At 31.8% G+C, this 18,095-nt stretch overlaps 2 protein-coding genes across 5 annotated transcripts; both read left to right on the forward strand.

The window, feature by feature from the left end:
- The first annotated feature begins 5,093 nt into the window (after nucleotides 1-5,093).
- On the forward strand, nucleotides 5,094-9,397 carry LOC105333154 (S-adenosylmethionine synthase). Its single transcript, XM_011435995.4, has 8 exons — nucleotides 5,094-5,253; nucleotides 5,385-5,585; nucleotides 6,220-6,332; nucleotides 6,913-7,056; nucleotides 7,424-7,642; nucleotides 7,852-8,034; nucleotides 8,233-8,366; nucleotides 8,622-9,397. Exons 1-8 carry the CDS (start codon nucleotides 5,151-5,153, stop codon nucleotides 8,722-8,724), a joined length of 1,200 nt encoding a protein of 399 aa, XP_011434297.3. The 5' UTR covers nucleotides 5,094-5,150; the 3' UTR covers nucleotides 8,725-9,397.
- A 3,720-nt stretch (nucleotides 9,398-13,117) lies between these two features.
- Nucleotides 13,118-17,461, forward strand: LOC105333126 (S-adenosylmethionine synthase). 4 transcript variants are annotated; one of them, XM_034454499.2, is made up of 9 exons: nucleotides 13,118-13,312; nucleotides 14,006-14,206; nucleotides 14,438-14,550; nucleotides 14,773-14,916; nucleotides 15,296-15,514; nucleotides 15,612-15,794; nucleotides 16,253-16,386; nucleotides 16,497-16,606; nucleotides 17,003-17,461. In XM_034454499.2, the coding sequence occupies exons 1-8, from the start codon at nucleotides 13,174-13,176 to the stop codon at nucleotides 16,597-16,599; spliced, it is 1,236 nt and encodes a 411-aa protein (XP_034310390.2). In that variant the 5' UTR covers nucleotides 13,118-13,173; the 3' UTR covers nucleotides 16,600-16,606; nucleotides 17,003-17,461. The 4 variants fall into 4 exon arrangements, with proteins under 4 accessions (XP_034310390.2, XP_034310391.2, XP_065929717.1 ...); XM_066073645.1 differs by having other exon boundaries at nucleotides 13,189-13,326; XM_034454502.2 differs by lacking the exon at nucleotides 13,118-13,312 and adding an exon at nucleotides 13,765-13,900.
- The last annotated feature ends 634 nt before the right edge of the window (nucleotides 17,462-18,095 follow it).

Below are 18,095 nucleotides of genomic sequence, written 5' to 3' on the forward strand. Positions count from 1 at the left end.
AAGTACAGAACAATTTTGTGGATTGGCAATTAAAGAAGTGGTATAATGGGTTGTCCTGATATCTGAATTTTTCAGAAATAATATGCGTGGGATAATCACAATCACATGATGTATGGTCGCAAAACTTTCCCGCCTCGGAGTTTTCTGATATTATTTTAAAAGTTCTTGCCTCGATATGATATATTTGGTAACTTTTAGCTATACCAATGGTCGTTTTTCACAACCAATCAGCATTTGGACAGCAATGGTAGCATCGTACATGTATTAGAATCGTTCTAACATGAGCTTGGACTTTCTGTGGGATGTTACTATCTAGTTTGCTCATCAAAACGCCTTCGTCAAATCGGAGTTTATCATGTACATGTACTGCCCAAAGTCCAAGATCTTGTTAAAACGGTTCTAATCAATGTAACCTTTATACCAGTATAAACTACTGAAGAAACTATCTGAATATTTTTCATATTTTATGCTTTAAGGTGGATTTCTTTTTTCCAATACCCCCCTTTGAAAATAAATAAAATGTCCCGCATGTGAAAGGTTAATATACATGTAGATAATATTACTTACAGTGCAATATAATTACTTAGCACATTTAAAAACTAAGTTGTTTAAATTGTTGGTTTGATTTTAATCCATGCACGTGCCCATGATAAACTACTAACACATGATTTGAGCTCAAATTTGTCATTGTTTTGTGTTTTTCCTTACATATATAAATTCATTCATTGCAAATTACCGCATCATAAACAACAAAATTCTTGATGAACGCCGTTTTCATGAGGACTTATCTGTAAATTTAAAAAAAAAAAATCCCTAGATTTCATTTTATATTTTTGATATAATACCAGTATCTGTTTCTATTTGTTGCTCGAAAAATGCATCTTTGCCTAAGATACACATTGTAGTTCTTCAAAAAGAAGAAAAGATGGAAAAAAAAACTCAAATTGTGCGAAAGTGTTTTAAAAGATGAATAACTATCATTGAATTTGAATAGGACTCTCGGGGAGAGAGAGAGAGAGAGAGAGAGAGAGAGAGAGAGAGAGAGAGAGAGAGAGAGAGAGAGAGAGAGAGAGAGAGAGAGAGAGAGAGAGAGAGTTCTATAATTTAAAAAAAAAAATTAAAATACAGAAGATTGATTTTTTTAAAGTTTAAAATACAAGAGATTTAAAGATTGACAAAACTACAAGGAGACACGTGATAAATTACGTAACCTTGTCAATAGCAAGATTGCTGTGTAGCACGTATACTTTACGAAATCGAAACTGAAACTGAAGAGTAAATCCCTAGCGTCGGCTGCATATCTGGTATACTCTAGAAAATGAATCAAAGCAAACAAGTGTTATCTGTATGAGTTTAAAACTTGGACTGGCGAGTATAAACTTGATATGCATTTGATTTTACGACACTAAACATTTAATATATTGATATTATATAAAATTTTATCATTAGAAACTGGAAAATATATAATCTTAAATTTTTGATATGATTAAGTTTTTGTCTAAATCTAATTTCTGAAGAATTATAAATACATGTATTTATTAATAAATGTTTATTAAACGTATAAAACACATATCAACAGACATGCAGTGTAACTTTCTGTGTGTTTCTTTTTGTAGAAATCTAAGAAACAAGTGCTCAAAAGGGGTGATTTATTGACATTATAACAAAGCTAGATAAAATAAATACACTTTAATTAACAAATGCAAACAGCAGATACTTGTATATAACATGTCTTAGTTATTGAGACAATGACCGTACTTATGTTAGACCCAGCGTTTTAGAAATGTATGTCAAACCAAACTTGTTTTATTTAAACAGTTAAAACAACTTATAAACTTACTACAGAGGCCAAAATATTTATACCTTTGCATGTTTATTTTCCTACAGTGATCTTAAGCTCACAATGTCCAAAAATTCAACAGCTAAATTTTAACACAATGAAGCATAATCTCATAATTTATTAAATTGTGAACCAAAATGTATTATACCGGGGTATAAGGTTATAATTTAAGAAAATCTAATCATTCTAATGATAGTCGTTTAATGAAAAAAAGTCTTATTGATTTTCTGCAAAAATATACAAAATATATTACATTTATTATTTATACTATTTTCCAAAACAAAAATCACAAAATTTCGCATTTTGGAAATTTTTCATATAATCAGAAATTTATTACGCTGCATAAAAAGAGAAACAGACACGAAAGCTGGTGGGTCTACCTTAAATATTCTAATGATATTAAACACACCCAAAGTATATTTGTGCTAGCCTTTTTTTTTGTTACTAGGAAGGCTAGGTGGCAAAAAAGAATTCACTCACTCATAATTAAGATTTACAATAAAACTTTCAATGAATAATATATTTTGGGTCATAAACTATATATTTATTTACTTAGTGAAGAAAAAATCCAAAGAATTTAAAATTTGAATATGTTCCATTATCATTAATAGAGCTCTGTTTCAAAGAAATTCATATAGTTTTAAAATATCCAACCTTCTGAAAAGAAACTTATTCATGAATAATTGTTATTTAGACTCAAATCAAAATTTCAATCATTCATCAAATTAAAAAAAAATCATTAAATTACGCTTAAAATTTGTAACTCTCAATGTAATATATTTACATTCAATGCTAATTTCCCTTTTGTTTGCATTGGAAATCTGCAACGTTCATTTTTCTGTAAAAAAAAAAAAACCTCTTAACAACCTATTCACGACGCATAAGTAAATCATATCTACATTTGTACTCCCTAATAAAAACGATTTTCACAAAAACGTTTCTGGCAGTATGTTTTTAGTCACGGAAGCAAACTAAATAGCATGTTAATAAGGCTGTTTCATGTATAATTACATATCGCTGACTAAGAGCATATATAATGGCTTAAAAGCAATGATACACTAAAAATTCATACAAAGAAACATCAATATGAATTTTAGTTATAAGCTGCATTAAATGCTTATTTCTGGATGTCGTCGGTCCTACAACACACCAAAGATGTGCAGACAAAATTAATAAGGACCAACGGCATCCAAAAAAAGCATTCAATGCATACTTGAATAGAAACACATTTTAAAAGCATATCATTTTTATAGTTTTCATTCAAAAGACAATACGACAGTGTACACGTTTTGACAACCATATAAGTCTAAGACTGCTCCATAATCATGGGCCATGGCTATTTTAAGATTGTATCGAATCCCCTTGAAAAAAGCTCTGTATCACTATAAAAGCATAGGAAAATATTCAATTTTTAAAGCATAAATATTTGGAATTTTTCTTTACTTATTAAATAAATTATAAAGGCATATCATTCTCCTAAATTTGAACAAGATAAATCTGATGGGTGCATATAATTTGCTGCCCACTCATCCTTCTTAAAAAAGGTTTATTTAGTGCATTTCTTCAAAGATGTGTAAACGTCAATCTTAACGTGCGTGTGTATAACTCTATCTCACGTGATAGAGTTAAAAGACTCTGTCAACTATTTTGGATGAACATGGTGTTTGACCTGCTTTAAAGGCTGTTATGCAATAATGAACTTAAGGGAGATAGCTTATCATTGTTCGGTTTATTACGTAATTCATTTTTTTTGCGCATTACTCTTTTTTCAGGTTTTTTTTAGTTTTCTGTAAAAGGGCAAAATAAAAAAAATATTAATGATGTCGTTTTACAAATGATAACCTAGAAAAAGGACAACACAACAATAGAAGGATTTGCTCCAATTATTAGACACACAAAAAAAATTCATATTGCAAGGAAGTAATAACGTGCGACTGTTTTAATCCTTCTCCTTTTAACATGTGTAGAAATTTATGTTTTAATGTAAGTGGACAAATAAAATATATAATGTAAGTATTTTGGACTTCGGAAACTTTGAATCTTATGATCATAAGAGTTCATGAACATTAGTGAAAAAAACCCGACACAATAATACGCATAAATAGCTTGACAAAACGCTAATTGATAAAAATATGCTTTGTCTGTCTCACTCGCTTTCACACAAACAATAACTCACTGCATGGTCTGTGAGGTAAGTGTCACTGGTACATGTACAACTATATAAAAACATGTTAATGATCATTGCTTTTTTAAAAAAAACTTTAAAAAATACGTTCTCGTGTAATCTAGAGAACTTTGGCATCGATCAATTTATGTTCCCGAACCTAACCAATCAATAGTGTTATTGAGCAATACCTTTAAACACATATAGTGTTGCATATCCTTTTCACAAACCTGCTTATTGCATACCCTTTTCACGAACCGGCTTATTGAAAAAACTTTAACAACCCTACTATGCAAGTCATGGCAGGTTCATTCATTTAAGCATAACACAAAATCTGTCATCAACATTTGCAAGTGTACATATTTTAAATACAAAAATACGTTATTTAACGTTAATGTCTTTTCACAATCAGATGTAAACAATAGCGCAATGTAGTCCTAGTTGCATGCCTCTATATTATTTTTCTCTTAATAGAGTTATTGTTTCAGTTCACTAGTTAATGACTTTAAGAGAGTCATTGCTCTTTTCCAATTAAACCTACGATAAAAGAGAACTTTGCTGATTTTGCAGTTGTTTAACGTTAATTTCTCTTCACATTCTGATGTACACAATAGTTCAATTTAATCCTTGATGCATGCCTCTATATTGTTTCACTCTAAAGTAGTTATAGTTTCTGTTTTTTCATTTGTTTAGTAATTATACTTCCTTTGTAATTCTTCTGTATGAAAAATGGGTCAAAACCGGTCAAAACACAAAATAGACCAAAGTGCATTAAATCATTATGTCATACGATGTTTACTACTGTATTTTACCGTGCTTTCTACGCACTAAGTTTTTAGCATAGAAATTTAAACAGAACGCATAGCTCTAGAATAGACACACACACAAAAGGTTGATCTGAAAGTACATGAAAATCCACTGCATAAAATCCTTGCATAATAGTTCATTATGTTCAGAATCCAAAATGTAGAATATGTAAATAGGATGCAAAAATACATGTATCTTTTTGAATGTTTTATTGATCAATCTAGAATGATTAAATGATTGGCCAATTATATGCTTCACAAGAGTCACATGACCTGGGTGCTTTAGTTTTCTATAAATTGCGTCGAAATATGTGCACTATTTAGTGCATTATTTGCAAAGATGACCACTGTAGTAGAAAAATGTCCCGTTGCAGAGAATTTACACAAGGACGACGTAGGCAACTTCTTGTTCACATCAGAATCCGTCGGACAAGGGCATCCAGGTAAAAGAAATACCTACTTATTTAAGCAATCATAATTTTTTCTATGCACACTAAAAATACAAAATATGTATTTCAAAAAAAAAAAAATAAAAAAAAATAAGGGTACTTTTCAGTGAAGTCTTAAATTGCAGACAAAATCTGCGACCAAGTAAGTGATGCCATATTGGACGCCCACCTGAAACAAGACCCACACGCTAAAGTGGCATGCGAGACTGCAACAAAGACTGGAATGATACTGGTGTTTGGAGAAATAACATCGAAAGCTGTTGTTGACTACCAGGATGTGATACGTAGCACCATAAAGAGAATTGGATACGATGATTCGAGCAAAGGTAAAATCATATCCTTAACAAGAGCATTCAAAGCAAAAGTGAAGCAACGTTAAAATTCACGGAGACTGATTGTACATAATTATATTATTATTTGGGTTTAATCGAACGATTTGAATACAAGACTGACTATGTTCTGATTGCTGTGGAAAAGGTATATGATGAGATGGCCTTAAAGCATTAAGAGCTGCAATCTCCGTGTCAGATATTTCTATTGCGATTGTTTTTTTACTGCAAAAAATGACCCCACCCCAACCCCCTCAACAAAAACAAACAAATTAAAAAACAAACTCAAACAACCGATTATGGTTCATGAACTTTTACTTGTGATATTTTCGTAGAAAATCAAATAAAAGTCTTCGATTGAAGAAAAATTGCACCATTGTTGTCTCGATTAAAATGATTTGATCTATGACGCCAATCAGACAAAAATATCTTCAAATAAAATCTATAAAATAATTTTTTGGGTGTTATTTTTCATAAATGTATGAATTATTCAGAATTATCAAGATTAATGGCATTTTCTTGCAGTAAAACAAAGTTTTATATATAAAAAAACCCATATGGCTTTAAGCTGCACAATAAAATGATATTAGTAGTAAAATTAGCTATTCTGGCTATTTTATTTTGTTTAAAGGCTTTGACTACAAAACATGCAATGTACTGGTTGCTCTGGAACAGCAAAGTCCTGACATTGCACAGGGTGTGCATATTGACAGAGACGAGGACGATATTGGAGCCGGTGACCAGGTATATAAATAACTGTTATTGTCAATGTCTAAATCTAGAATGTTCTGGGGTTTAAAAAACAAATAATTTAAATGCCTTACATCACGACACATATTTATGTATTCTCAAAAATGTCAAACCTTTTAAAGTGGTCGATATTAGTGTGGATATAAGTACATTATTATCAAAATACTTTCACCGGTCTAGAATTTTCAAATTTTACAACAAACTGACCATAAAAATACTATAGAATTTTTTTTGGATAGGTAAAAAGTTTTAAATCTCCAGCTGACTTTCAACTCATAATCTACAGGTTCGTTTTGAATGCACTAACTCACTGCGCTACGCTGTTAGATGGCAATATTTGGAGAGAAAATAACATTGCACCTGATTTTGTAGTTTATTTCGATAAACAATACTTCACAATATGTAGGTGTCCCATACCGTCTCAATTTTTGTCACTGAATTGAAGACATATTACATTTGTTTCTTATTTCCTAAATAAGGTTCATATAACTTTAAATAAGTTGCATATTTTTTTAAAGCCAATGATTATCGATGTATATGTACAACTCTACAATGGATATCTTTATTTTCATAGGGACTTATGTTTGGGTATGCTACAGATGAGACAGAAGAATGTATGCCCTTGACCCTTGTCTTGGCCCATAAACTGAATGAACGAATTGAACATCTTAGGAGATCAGGAGAATTAAAATGGGCAAGACCAGATACAAAGACACAGGTAAAAACTTGATAAACATAAAGTCCATTATATAATGAATCATCGTGTACTTCAAACTTGCACCACAAAATGCATCTCTGCCATTCAGTAGCTAATGACTGGATAGTGACTGGATTGTTGCTAAAATGTGATTGAAGGGTTACTGAAAAGTTACTGAAATGTTACTGAATGGTTACTGAAATGTTACTGAATGGTTACTGAAATGAAACTGACTGATAGTATTCTGCATTCAGTCACTTCCGAAGACCATTAAGTTAACATTTAGTTGACTGAATGGCGGATGTTTATCTTATTTACGCTTCATAGAAAATGTGTATTATTGAAACAATCAAAATAACATCACATGTTTTATACTGTCCACCTTTAGGTTACAATAGAGTACAAATATGACCAAGGAACTTGTGTTCCTCTACGAGTTCATTCAGTTGTGATCTCTGCTCAACATGATGAAGATGTGACTTTGGATCAACTAAAAAAAGATTTAATGGAAAAGGTTGTAAAGTTTGTGATTCCCCAAAAATACTTAGACAATAAGACGAAGTACCATATGCAGCCATCAGGGAAATTTGTGATCGGTGGACCACAGGTATTCTTGTTTTTCCTCATCTCTAAAGTCAATGGCAGTTCATAGATGTTCATTTTATAAAAAAAAATGTAACGGAAACTCGCGTTTATATGAAACTGCCACAGTAACTATAATGTTTTGTCATGGAAAATCGCATTTATATGAAACTTCTATTATATTGTTTTATCTTGTTGTTAACAAAAATTCGTTTATAAAATGTTCAAACAAAGGGTGATGCAGGTGTAACAGGTAGAAAGATAATTGTTGACACGTATGGAGGGTGGGGCGCCCACGGGGGAGGGGCGTTCTCCGGAAAGGACTTCTCCAAAGTGGACCGTTCCGCTGGATATGCTGCCAGATGGGTGGCCAAGTCTCTTGTCAAAGCCGGTCTGTGCAAACGTGTGTTGGTTCAGGTAGGTGGTGTTGTCAGGTGTAGTCTGACTGCTCCAAGTGTAACCATTCGATTTCGTACATATCATTACTACAATAGAACTTAAAACATATTTATGTTATCTCATCAATATCTGTTGTTTTTCGGAAAGTTCCATGTTGGATAACATTATTTTTGTTGTTCTATAGTTAAAGATGCTATTTTTTTTTCAATTTGAAAGTTATCCTATGCTATTGGGATTTCTGAGCCGATATCCATCACAGTGTTTAGTTATAACACATCAAAATATCCAGAGGAAAAACTCCTGGAAATCATCAACAACAATTTTGATTTGAGGCCAGGGAAAATTGTCAAGTAAGTTATCAAATAACTCTTATTGGAGTTTAAGGGTGTTGGACGATCCACACCTTACTCATTAGATCTATTTTAACATATTAGATAGGATATGTTTGGTCATAACCGTATTTATCATTTAAGAAGGAACAATCCAAATATTTAATCTCTAAAATTTGAACATTTGCAATAACTTTATTTATTGCTCTTCATCAAATTTTACTAAAACCGCCCTTTGAAGGACCTCATTATGGAAAAATCGTTGTTATTCAACAGGGAATTGAATTTGAGGCATCCAATCTACGAAAAGACAGCATGTTACGGACATTTCGGTCGTCCAGAATTCTCATGGGAAGTCCCAAAGAAGCTTATCATTTAAGTGCTGAGTAAAAGTATTGTGTACAATGTACACGTGTTTAATGATTATTTACAGCTAGTATTAGCTTCACTAGTATTTGATAGATAATTGTTTGATTGAATATTTATTAATTTGGTTTTGTGTTGCTTGTGCATGTGCGTTTATCTGACGGATTTCACTAGAAACATTTGATTGTACGAATATTGAATGACGTTGTATTGTGACGTTTTGACATATGCGAATACCCGTTGTGCAATCAGAAGATTGAATGGTCGTGATATTAATTGCAAGACTTAATAGAACAGTTTATGTATTGTCGCCTCAACAACGTAGAGGCCTGAAAGGCCTCGTCAACGAACGTATCGTCTTGAACTTGCCTTTTTCCTGAAAGCGGCATGTTCCTGTCCTATTCGATCACTTTTTCAGAGGAGGTAAATCAAAGTGACTCTATCTTAATATTTTCTAACGACCATCAGTCTAACGCAATCGATTGCTAGGATGAAAATGACTGTATTGAGAGTACGTTATTTTTTTACTTCACGTCTTTATTTTTCCATGACGAGATTAAAATACACACAAGTTCTGGTACATGTATCCAAAAAGACTCAGGAGATATTCAGTAAGTGATAGTAATAGTTTGTGATTTTTGATTTCTGCCTTTGTATTAATTGTAGAATAAACAATAGATATCTAATACCTGGGTTTTTTGTTGTTTTATGGCATGTAGTAAGTATGTCCACGATTGAAGATCTGAATTGAACATATTTTAATATATAGAACAAGTACATAAGGATTAGAAACACGTTTATACAACTTTGAGTTCTTCTCCTCAAAGGCCAAGAACCTATTTAGTGTAAGGAGCCTACAAATTTATGAAATTTAAGAAGTATTAATTTTTTCATTGATGCTTAATAAAAAAAAAGCGAAGATAAATGTATTTCAAAGGTAAACACGTTAACAAACTTGCGTTTGTAATCGTAATTTTAATAGAAAATGTGACATTTGCTGCAATGCAGTTGATTTGCATTAAAACTACGATTTGCAGCGTAATTTAATAAAAATCAACTGCAGCAAATACCACATTTTTTCCCTTGTTTAACGAATGATACCGGTATATACATGTATGTAAAATGCATGAAGTGTCTTTAAAAGTATTTCCCTTGTTCTTGACATCTTATTTTAACGAATATATTTAAGTATCCGGATTTCTTTTAACATAATTCCAAATAGAATATCATAAACATTTTCTCTATTATTGCCTTGAAGTCATATGGGATAACGATATATCAAATCAATTATGACATCATTATAGATCTAGCAGTAAAAACATTCTAAAATGATTAACTAAATCTTGAATTTGCTTGAAGAAATTGTACATTATTATAATATTAGCTAGAGTTCCTAATAACTAACTTTCTTCACATATGATGTCTTCTCTTTTCCCGATTCAGTAACATCATAAATTTTCAAATTAAAAGACTTCAGCCACCAGTTTAAATGATGTCTTAAATGAGTTTATGTGAAAGTATGCAGCACCTATACATGTAAAATATCCTTCATCAGATAACATCAGGCCTAAAAAAAATCTTTTGAAAGTCTCACCCATGATCTTCTGTGGTGACAGTACACAGAAGCAGGCAACAACACATGACAACGTTGTTAACACTATACAGTTTAAAAATACTCGGAGTTTTTCATATGAGTATTATAACAAAAAATGTATCTTTTGGTACCTGAATCTTTTCATATCTTATTATAATCAAAATTAAGCTTTCTTTATGGTAAAATGAAAAAGATGAATCCCAGTAAGGTGTTCGAAATGCTATCATGCCTCTTTCTCTGTAACATCTATACCTTTTAGTTATTTTTGGTGACATTGCCTGTCTAGAACCTAATTAACATGTACCTTAAGTTTTAAAATCTAGATAATAATTATGTAGATGTTTATAATTTCAAGCTGCATTTTTGAGAGCAAATCATTTTTTATTTTGTCTAATATAGTCAAGCAATGCTAATCAACGTGAAAAACAGTCTGACATTGTCTTGATAATTGATCAAACCCACAATAAAAGAAGATTATTCTCCAGGTAATATTAATTTGATATAGAAAAATAATTATGATCTAGCAGCTGTCAAAAAGAAGTCAGTAAATGGTCTATGTTTTATTTTTTGATAAAAGAAAGAATCCTGTCGTGTAAGCATTAAACTTTTTTTTTGGAGATTTATAACATTTGTAAATCATTATTTAGTATTCCCTTGTAATAAGTAACTGTTTCTGTTTTTTATTTAACCTCCTATTCCAACTTAAAATTCCGTCTCAAATTAAAACACTTAAGCTATTAGTTTAAATGATGCCTGAAATGAGTAAATGTTAAAGTGTGTATCACATAGCACGCTCTCCATTTAATATATTTTGAATTATTTTCAACAAAGTAAATGATTTCAGAATATCTTTCTTGTACTAGATACATCATGACGTCACAACTGATTTGATATATCGTTTACCATACACTATGGAGAAAATGTCCATAATATATTACTTACACTAGTTATTAGCGTCAATATGTGTACATATTGAAAACATCTACGTTGTATACAGTATGTGTCCTGTTCTAAAAGCAATAAATCACACATGAAGAATTATATATAAAAAATTGATTCTTACAGACAAAACTGGATAATAATGTAAACACGCATCAAAGAATTAAATTAAGAACACTTTATATAAATTTTAACTACGTGTAATCAAAGCTACGCAACTCTTGTAAACAATAAGTGCCCTTGAATGTTACTATTACGCATGACGATTCGAAAAAAAAAATGACTTACTGGTTTTACGAAACTTACTGGGATTTCCCTTTCCAGCGAATGGTGATGTAAACAGGATGTTTCAAATCCATGTAAAGAAAACGTTTTTCTCCAAATAGAAGTCGATTTCATAAGATCCTTCGTCTGTATGCGATCTGCTGACTTTAACTGTTTTAAGGCAAACTCTACAAAGTGGCACAACCTCAGGTCAAAAGCAATTTCTTTGCAAGGTGAGGATTTTCCATGATTCTCCATAAAAAAATTTTTGTAATAGACTGGACATAAATTTTGCACTTTTCATTTCACTGACCTTGAACTTTCCCGAATGACCTTGGGTCAATATCTTGAAAAACCCTCAGGTGTTAAGCTATCTTTGTTTGAAGTATGAACTTTCAATGTTTCTCCAAAACATGGATTTTGACTAGCCACGAATTTTGCACTTTTCTTTCCAGTGACCCTGAATCTGCAAAAAAATGACCAATGCTCAAGACCAGGACATATTTATAAGTCACATGCACTCTTTATATCAAACTGTAGCTTCTAGTCATTTTCCATTACAAAATATGGCCTAGACAGGAATATGAATTTTTTAGAATAATGACCTTTAACTCGTGAAAAACTTGTGAAAAAAGAACGTCCAATGTATCACTAGAAGAAAGGTATAGACTGAATAAACTTTTTATATCTTTTATCCGATTACCTTGAACTTGCTTATATGACTTAAGTTAAAATCATGATGCATCCAAAGTTCAGAAACAATCTTTGTGGAAAAGTCAAATGTTTCTCAATAAGAAAAGTATAGATCGGAGACAGATAATTAACTTTTCTTTCTGAGACCTTGAATTTGCTCAAATAACCTTGGTTTAAAGTCATGGCACACCCTCAGGTAAAAAGCAATCATTTTGCAAATAAAAGACATTCACTGATTCTCCTTAAGAGAGATTTTTAAAAGACTAGACCGAAATTTTGCATCTTTCCTTCCACTGACCTTGAACGTTCTTAAATGACCTTGGGTCAATATCATGACACACCCTCAGGTGAAAAGCTACCTTTGTTTGAAGTAAGGACTTCCAATGTTTCTGCATAGAAATATATAGACCGGCCACGAATTTTGCACTTTTCTTTCCAGTGACCCTGAACTTGCAAAAATTGACCAAACTTCAAGATCATTACACACACTCAGGTAAAAAGCAATTATTGTGTGAAGTAAGAACTTCCAATGTTTCTCCATAACAAATATAGACCGGACACGATTGTACAGACGGATGGACAGACGAACGGACGGGCAGACGGACAATGTGATTCTTTTATGCCTTCCAAACTTTATTGCAGGGGGGGGGGCGGTGGTATGATAACATACATAGTTATATGATATAGAGTGTATATTTGGTGGGATAAATAAATCGATAAAAATATTTTACCATACCACCGATCATTTATGTTTAGATTAAGTTATCTATCCATCAGAAAAAAAAATCCCCAGTATGTTATCTATACAAAATACATTGAAAATATATTGAGGAAAATAATAACATATTTAACTGAAACGAAAAATGACTTGAGAAACATCTTAAGCGCCGAATGCCAATTCATTCCAAGCCACTTTATAAAGTATGCCTCAAAACAGTCCCAGTCGGCAGAAAATTGTAAACAACTAGAAAAATGACAACGTATACAGACGGAGGATCTGGTGGAAACGACTTCTTTTTAGAGAAAAACGACCCCTTTGCTGAAGAATGCTGCTTGGATGATATTGGAAACTTTTTGTTTACATCAGAATCCGTGGGAGAAGGGCATCCAGGTAAAGATCATGCAGTCAGTAAAACACTTTATTTTAATGCGTAATAGCAACTTGTCATTGTTTACAAGCATTGCATATATTTGATTCTGCATACTTAATATTTATTTAGGGTTTTAGCTTTATTTCTTGGTTTTGTGTATATATTGTTATCCAGATTTGTCAGCAAGTATTGATTAGTTTTGATCCCTTTTTATATATGCTGTACTGTTTTTAGAACAAGATATATTCAACTTCATGTTGTCTAGGTGTAATTAAGAGCACAATAAATGTACAAACATTAACGCTACTTACTAACATAAGTAACTGTTTACTCCTTAATTTCTTAATTAACGTGAATAACAAGTAATAACAAGCCTTAGCATTGAAAACTTCTATTATGTAATATGCAGTTAACGTTTACATTACCTCACAACCAACAATAATAAACCCAAGGTCGTATCTTGCTCAAGTTTCTATGTTAAATAATCGGCGGTCTCTAGGATACTTTTACATGACTGAAATTCATAGTTCTAAAACCTCAGTGAAGTGATAAAGATAATGACATATTATGGATAATTGAACAAGATAAAGCAATTCTAAAGTAGTGATGTATGTTAAGAAAAATGTCTATCTCAAGATTCTCGGTACGATTAAAAATATCCGCTTTATTTGTATGACAACATTTTAAGAAATTTTCATTATTTCTAACTATAGACAAAATTTGTGACCAAGTAAGTGATGCAATATTGGACGCCCACCTGAAGCAAGATCCAAACGCTAAAGTGGCATGTGAGACCGCGACAAAAACTGGAATGATACTGGTGTTTGGAGAAATAACATCAAAAGCTGTTGTAGACTATCAGGATGTGATACGTAGCACCATTAAGCAAATTGGATATGATGATTCCAGCAAAGGTAAGAAATATCCATTACTAAAGCATTGAAACCAAACGTGAAACAAAGTTAAAATTCATGAATTCTTATCATACATGTATGATCGCTTAATTTTGATTGAAGGATTTGTAGATGATGAGATGACATTAAAGGATTATAAGCTGAAATTTTCATGATATCAACAATGTAAAAAAAAGGCAAAAAAGTCAAGTAAAGTAACAACATGAATATGTATTTTGTTTTTGTTAAAAGGATTTGACTACAACACATGTAATGTACTGGTTGCTCTGGAACAGCAAAGTCCTGACATTGCACAGGGTGTGCATGTTGACAGAGACGAGGACGATATTGGAGCCGGTGACCAGGTGCGTTACATGACATTTAAACCCGTTACAGTACGATTTGGATTATTTGCAACACAAGAACTTGTTAACAATAATTCAGTGCAAATTTAAAATGTGACCTATCCCATACGAAAGACCCTGATCTTTATTAAAGGTTTTAGAGTAATATGAAAGTTATCTTCCATTGATATTGGATATGAATTTGAGATATATTTAACTGAAACCTACGGGTTTCTTCATTAGGGACTTATGTTTGGATATGCTACAGATGAGACAGAAGAATGTATGCCTTTGACTCTTGTCTTGGCACATCAACTGAATGCAAAAATTGCAGAACTTAGGAGATCAGAAGAATTAAAATGGGTCAGGCCAGATACAAAGACACAAGTAAGGAAATTAAACATTTATTGAAGTCCTTATTTGATATATAAATTGACTGCCTATTACAAATTATTAAATGAACCGCTTATTAAGATAACGTATAATATCCTTTCCGTGTCATATTTTTCACCCGCTAACCAGAACCTAGAACAGTATGTAAAATTTATGCGAATCTTATTTTCACCATTTCAAAGTTAAAGTGAAATATAATTCACGATTGTTTAAATCTGTGAAGTAAATGAAATCTGATCTCAGATCCAACTCTAAATTTTTCATGATATATTCAGAGAATAGAAATATTTACACGATGTCACAATTTAATCGACTCCAAAATATCAATTCATATATTTATATTGTGATAAATTTTTCATTTATCATTTGACAGGTTACAATGGAGTACAAGTATGACAGGGGAGCGTGCATCCCTCTCCGAGTTCGTTCACTTGTAATATCTGCTCAGCACGACAAAAATGTGAGCCTTGAACAATTGAGACAGGACTTAATGGAAAAGGTGGTAAAGGTTGTTATTCCAGAAAAATACTTAGACAATGAAACAGAATACCATATTCAACCTTCGGGGAAATTCATCATTGGTGGACCTCAGGTATGCCTAAATCATTGCTTTAACATTTTTCAAGTATCTCATATTATATTGATTTTTGATATGTTTTAGTTCATTTATTAATTTTTAACCAACAAAGGGTGATGCAGGCCTGACTGGTAGAAAGATCATTGTTGACACGTATGGAGGGTGGGGTGCCCATGGAGGCGGGGCTTTTTCAGGAAAGGATTTCTCTAAAGTTGACCGTTCTGCTGGATATGCTGCCAGATGGGTGGCCAAGTCTCTTGTCAAAGCTGGTCTGTGCAAACGTGTGTTGGTTCAGGTAGGTGGTGATGACACATGTTGTCTTATCACTGTAGATTTGAACTGAATTACTTGATTTAAGTTAGAAGGAATCATTTTTGAGTATAATGTGGAGGTAATATCGGTCGGGGCTCGCTCAAATCCAATAAAGTTCGACCAAAACTATCATCTCTTTATATTCAAAGAATATTTCCTGATTACTTATATTTATAAAATTTATAAAATTTTCAGCAATTCTACGATTAGATATTTGAATATAAGTATGCAAACTCCATTTCCGCCCCAAGAATATTCATAATGTGATTTTTTCGGACTGTACTCTTCAGAATTGATTCTCATTATAATAACAGACAAATACACTGGAAAATGTAAAAATTGTGATAAAAATACTAATTTTTCTAGTTTTGAACTATAACGTGGTCTTGAAAAGAAAATAGGTGTACTTCGCTCTTAAATAACTATTTTATTCTGTTTCAGTTATCCTATGCGATTGGGATATCCAAGCCAATTTCTGTCACGGTGTTTAGCTATAATACATCAAAATTTTCAGGAAAACAACTCCTTGAAATTATTGACAAAAACTTTGATTTAAGACCTGGAAAGCTTGTCAAGTAAGGCAACGAAATAACATTAAATTTAACGTTACAATTCGATACTAAAAATTCCATCCTTTCAAAAGCCATTTTCTTTCTTTTATAAAACTATATCTGTATTTTTACAGAGATCTAAACTTAAGAGCACCAATATACCAAAAGACAGCTTGCTATGGACATTTTGGGCGTCCAGGTTTCCCTTGGGAAGTCCCTAAAAAGCTTATATTTTGAAATGCAGGTGGTATATGCATAGCTTATACTGACTGGTACTGATAATTTGTTTGGACAAAATGTTTGAAATTCAAATGAATAGACAATAATTAAAGTTATTTTGAATTAAAGGTAAAAAAAAATTCAGGTAAATCTGGATCCTAATTAACTAATGAAATATTCTAAAATGGTGAAAACGTAGATCTTATTTAATTTTGACAATATAAATTAAGATTATCTTAAAGGAAGTAAATGAATTTGTTTATAGTTTACAAATAATAATAACTATGGCATGTTCTTTATGGATTAATCAATATAAAAATTGATATTTATGATTATGACATCTATAAGTGGTTAACTTTAATGCAGCAATATAGTTATTGACAGTATATTACAGTGGATTCTCATTTGTGTTTTTTTGTAGATTTTGGTGAATGGTTTGTATTCCTTACTTTGCCTGCACATCATCTGTCTATTCCATACAGTACTGCATTGGGTACACCAGTCTGTTATCACAGATAAAGACATTTCCATCAATTGTCTTAACTGCCGTACAATTTTCACGTCCCTGTGTATCGTCTTCATTTTTCTAGTGAATGATGATATGATTTTCAAATCCTTTACCGACCTTCCCGGTTAAACTTTATGGCCCCGCTGTCACCAACTTTCCTCAAGTCAATGCTCAGCCTAAATTCTGAGTTTTTACCTCAAATTCATGCACTTTTTCTATAAGGATTTGAATTTAGGACTGGGCTGAGTTATTTGAAAAAAATTGATAACAGTGAAGCCAGATCAAAAAATCACCGGACACATTTGAAGATGTTATATTTTTTCAAGTCACCTTTAAGCAATTGTTGATTAAAGTCATGTTATTCAAGTTAAACCATACCTTTTGTCAATCAAGATTATAAAAGCTGTGTTTGTTGTGTATTTTGGTTCTTGAGGATTTGAACACCCTCCAATATTGTAAGAATAAATTGAGAAACTTTTGGAAGCATAAAGAAGGGGTTTGTTTTTCCCCCTTGTGACATTTGGGTTGACCTTGCAAAGGGAAGCAACTTTTAATAAGTGTGGATTGGTCTAATAAGAAAAAAAAAGTCAAAATACTATTAACAATAAAAAAATAAATTAAAAAAATCGCTCTATGATGGCATTTATGAATTCTATGTTTATATGGTTTGCATGTTGATACTGTCATTTCTAAGAGCGAATATGGCCCAACGCTTGGAGACAAGAAAATGTATAATAATTGCAATTGTTGAATGTTAGAAAAAAGTGGAACATTTTAATAGAATAATCATTATAATTTTTTTCTTTATATTAACAATATGTTAAAGGGGTATCTATATTCACATAATCTTCATTTCGCTTAAAATGTTGTTGCAGAAAAAAAACGTTCAACCCTCTAAAACAAATTATCTGCGATTGCAGGAAAACATGAAATTTTATCAGAACACTTTCCTCTTGTTTTCAGTATTTAAGTCAAATAATTACTAAATTACTTAAATAATGTGGTT

This window comes from Magallana gigas, chromosome 10 (genome assembly GCF_963853765.1).
Source record: "Magallana gigas chromosome 10, xbMagGiga1.1, whole genome shotgun sequence".
Taxonomy (NCBI): Eukaryota; Metazoa; Mollusca; class Bivalvia; order Ostreida; family Ostreidae; genus Magallana; species Magallana gigas.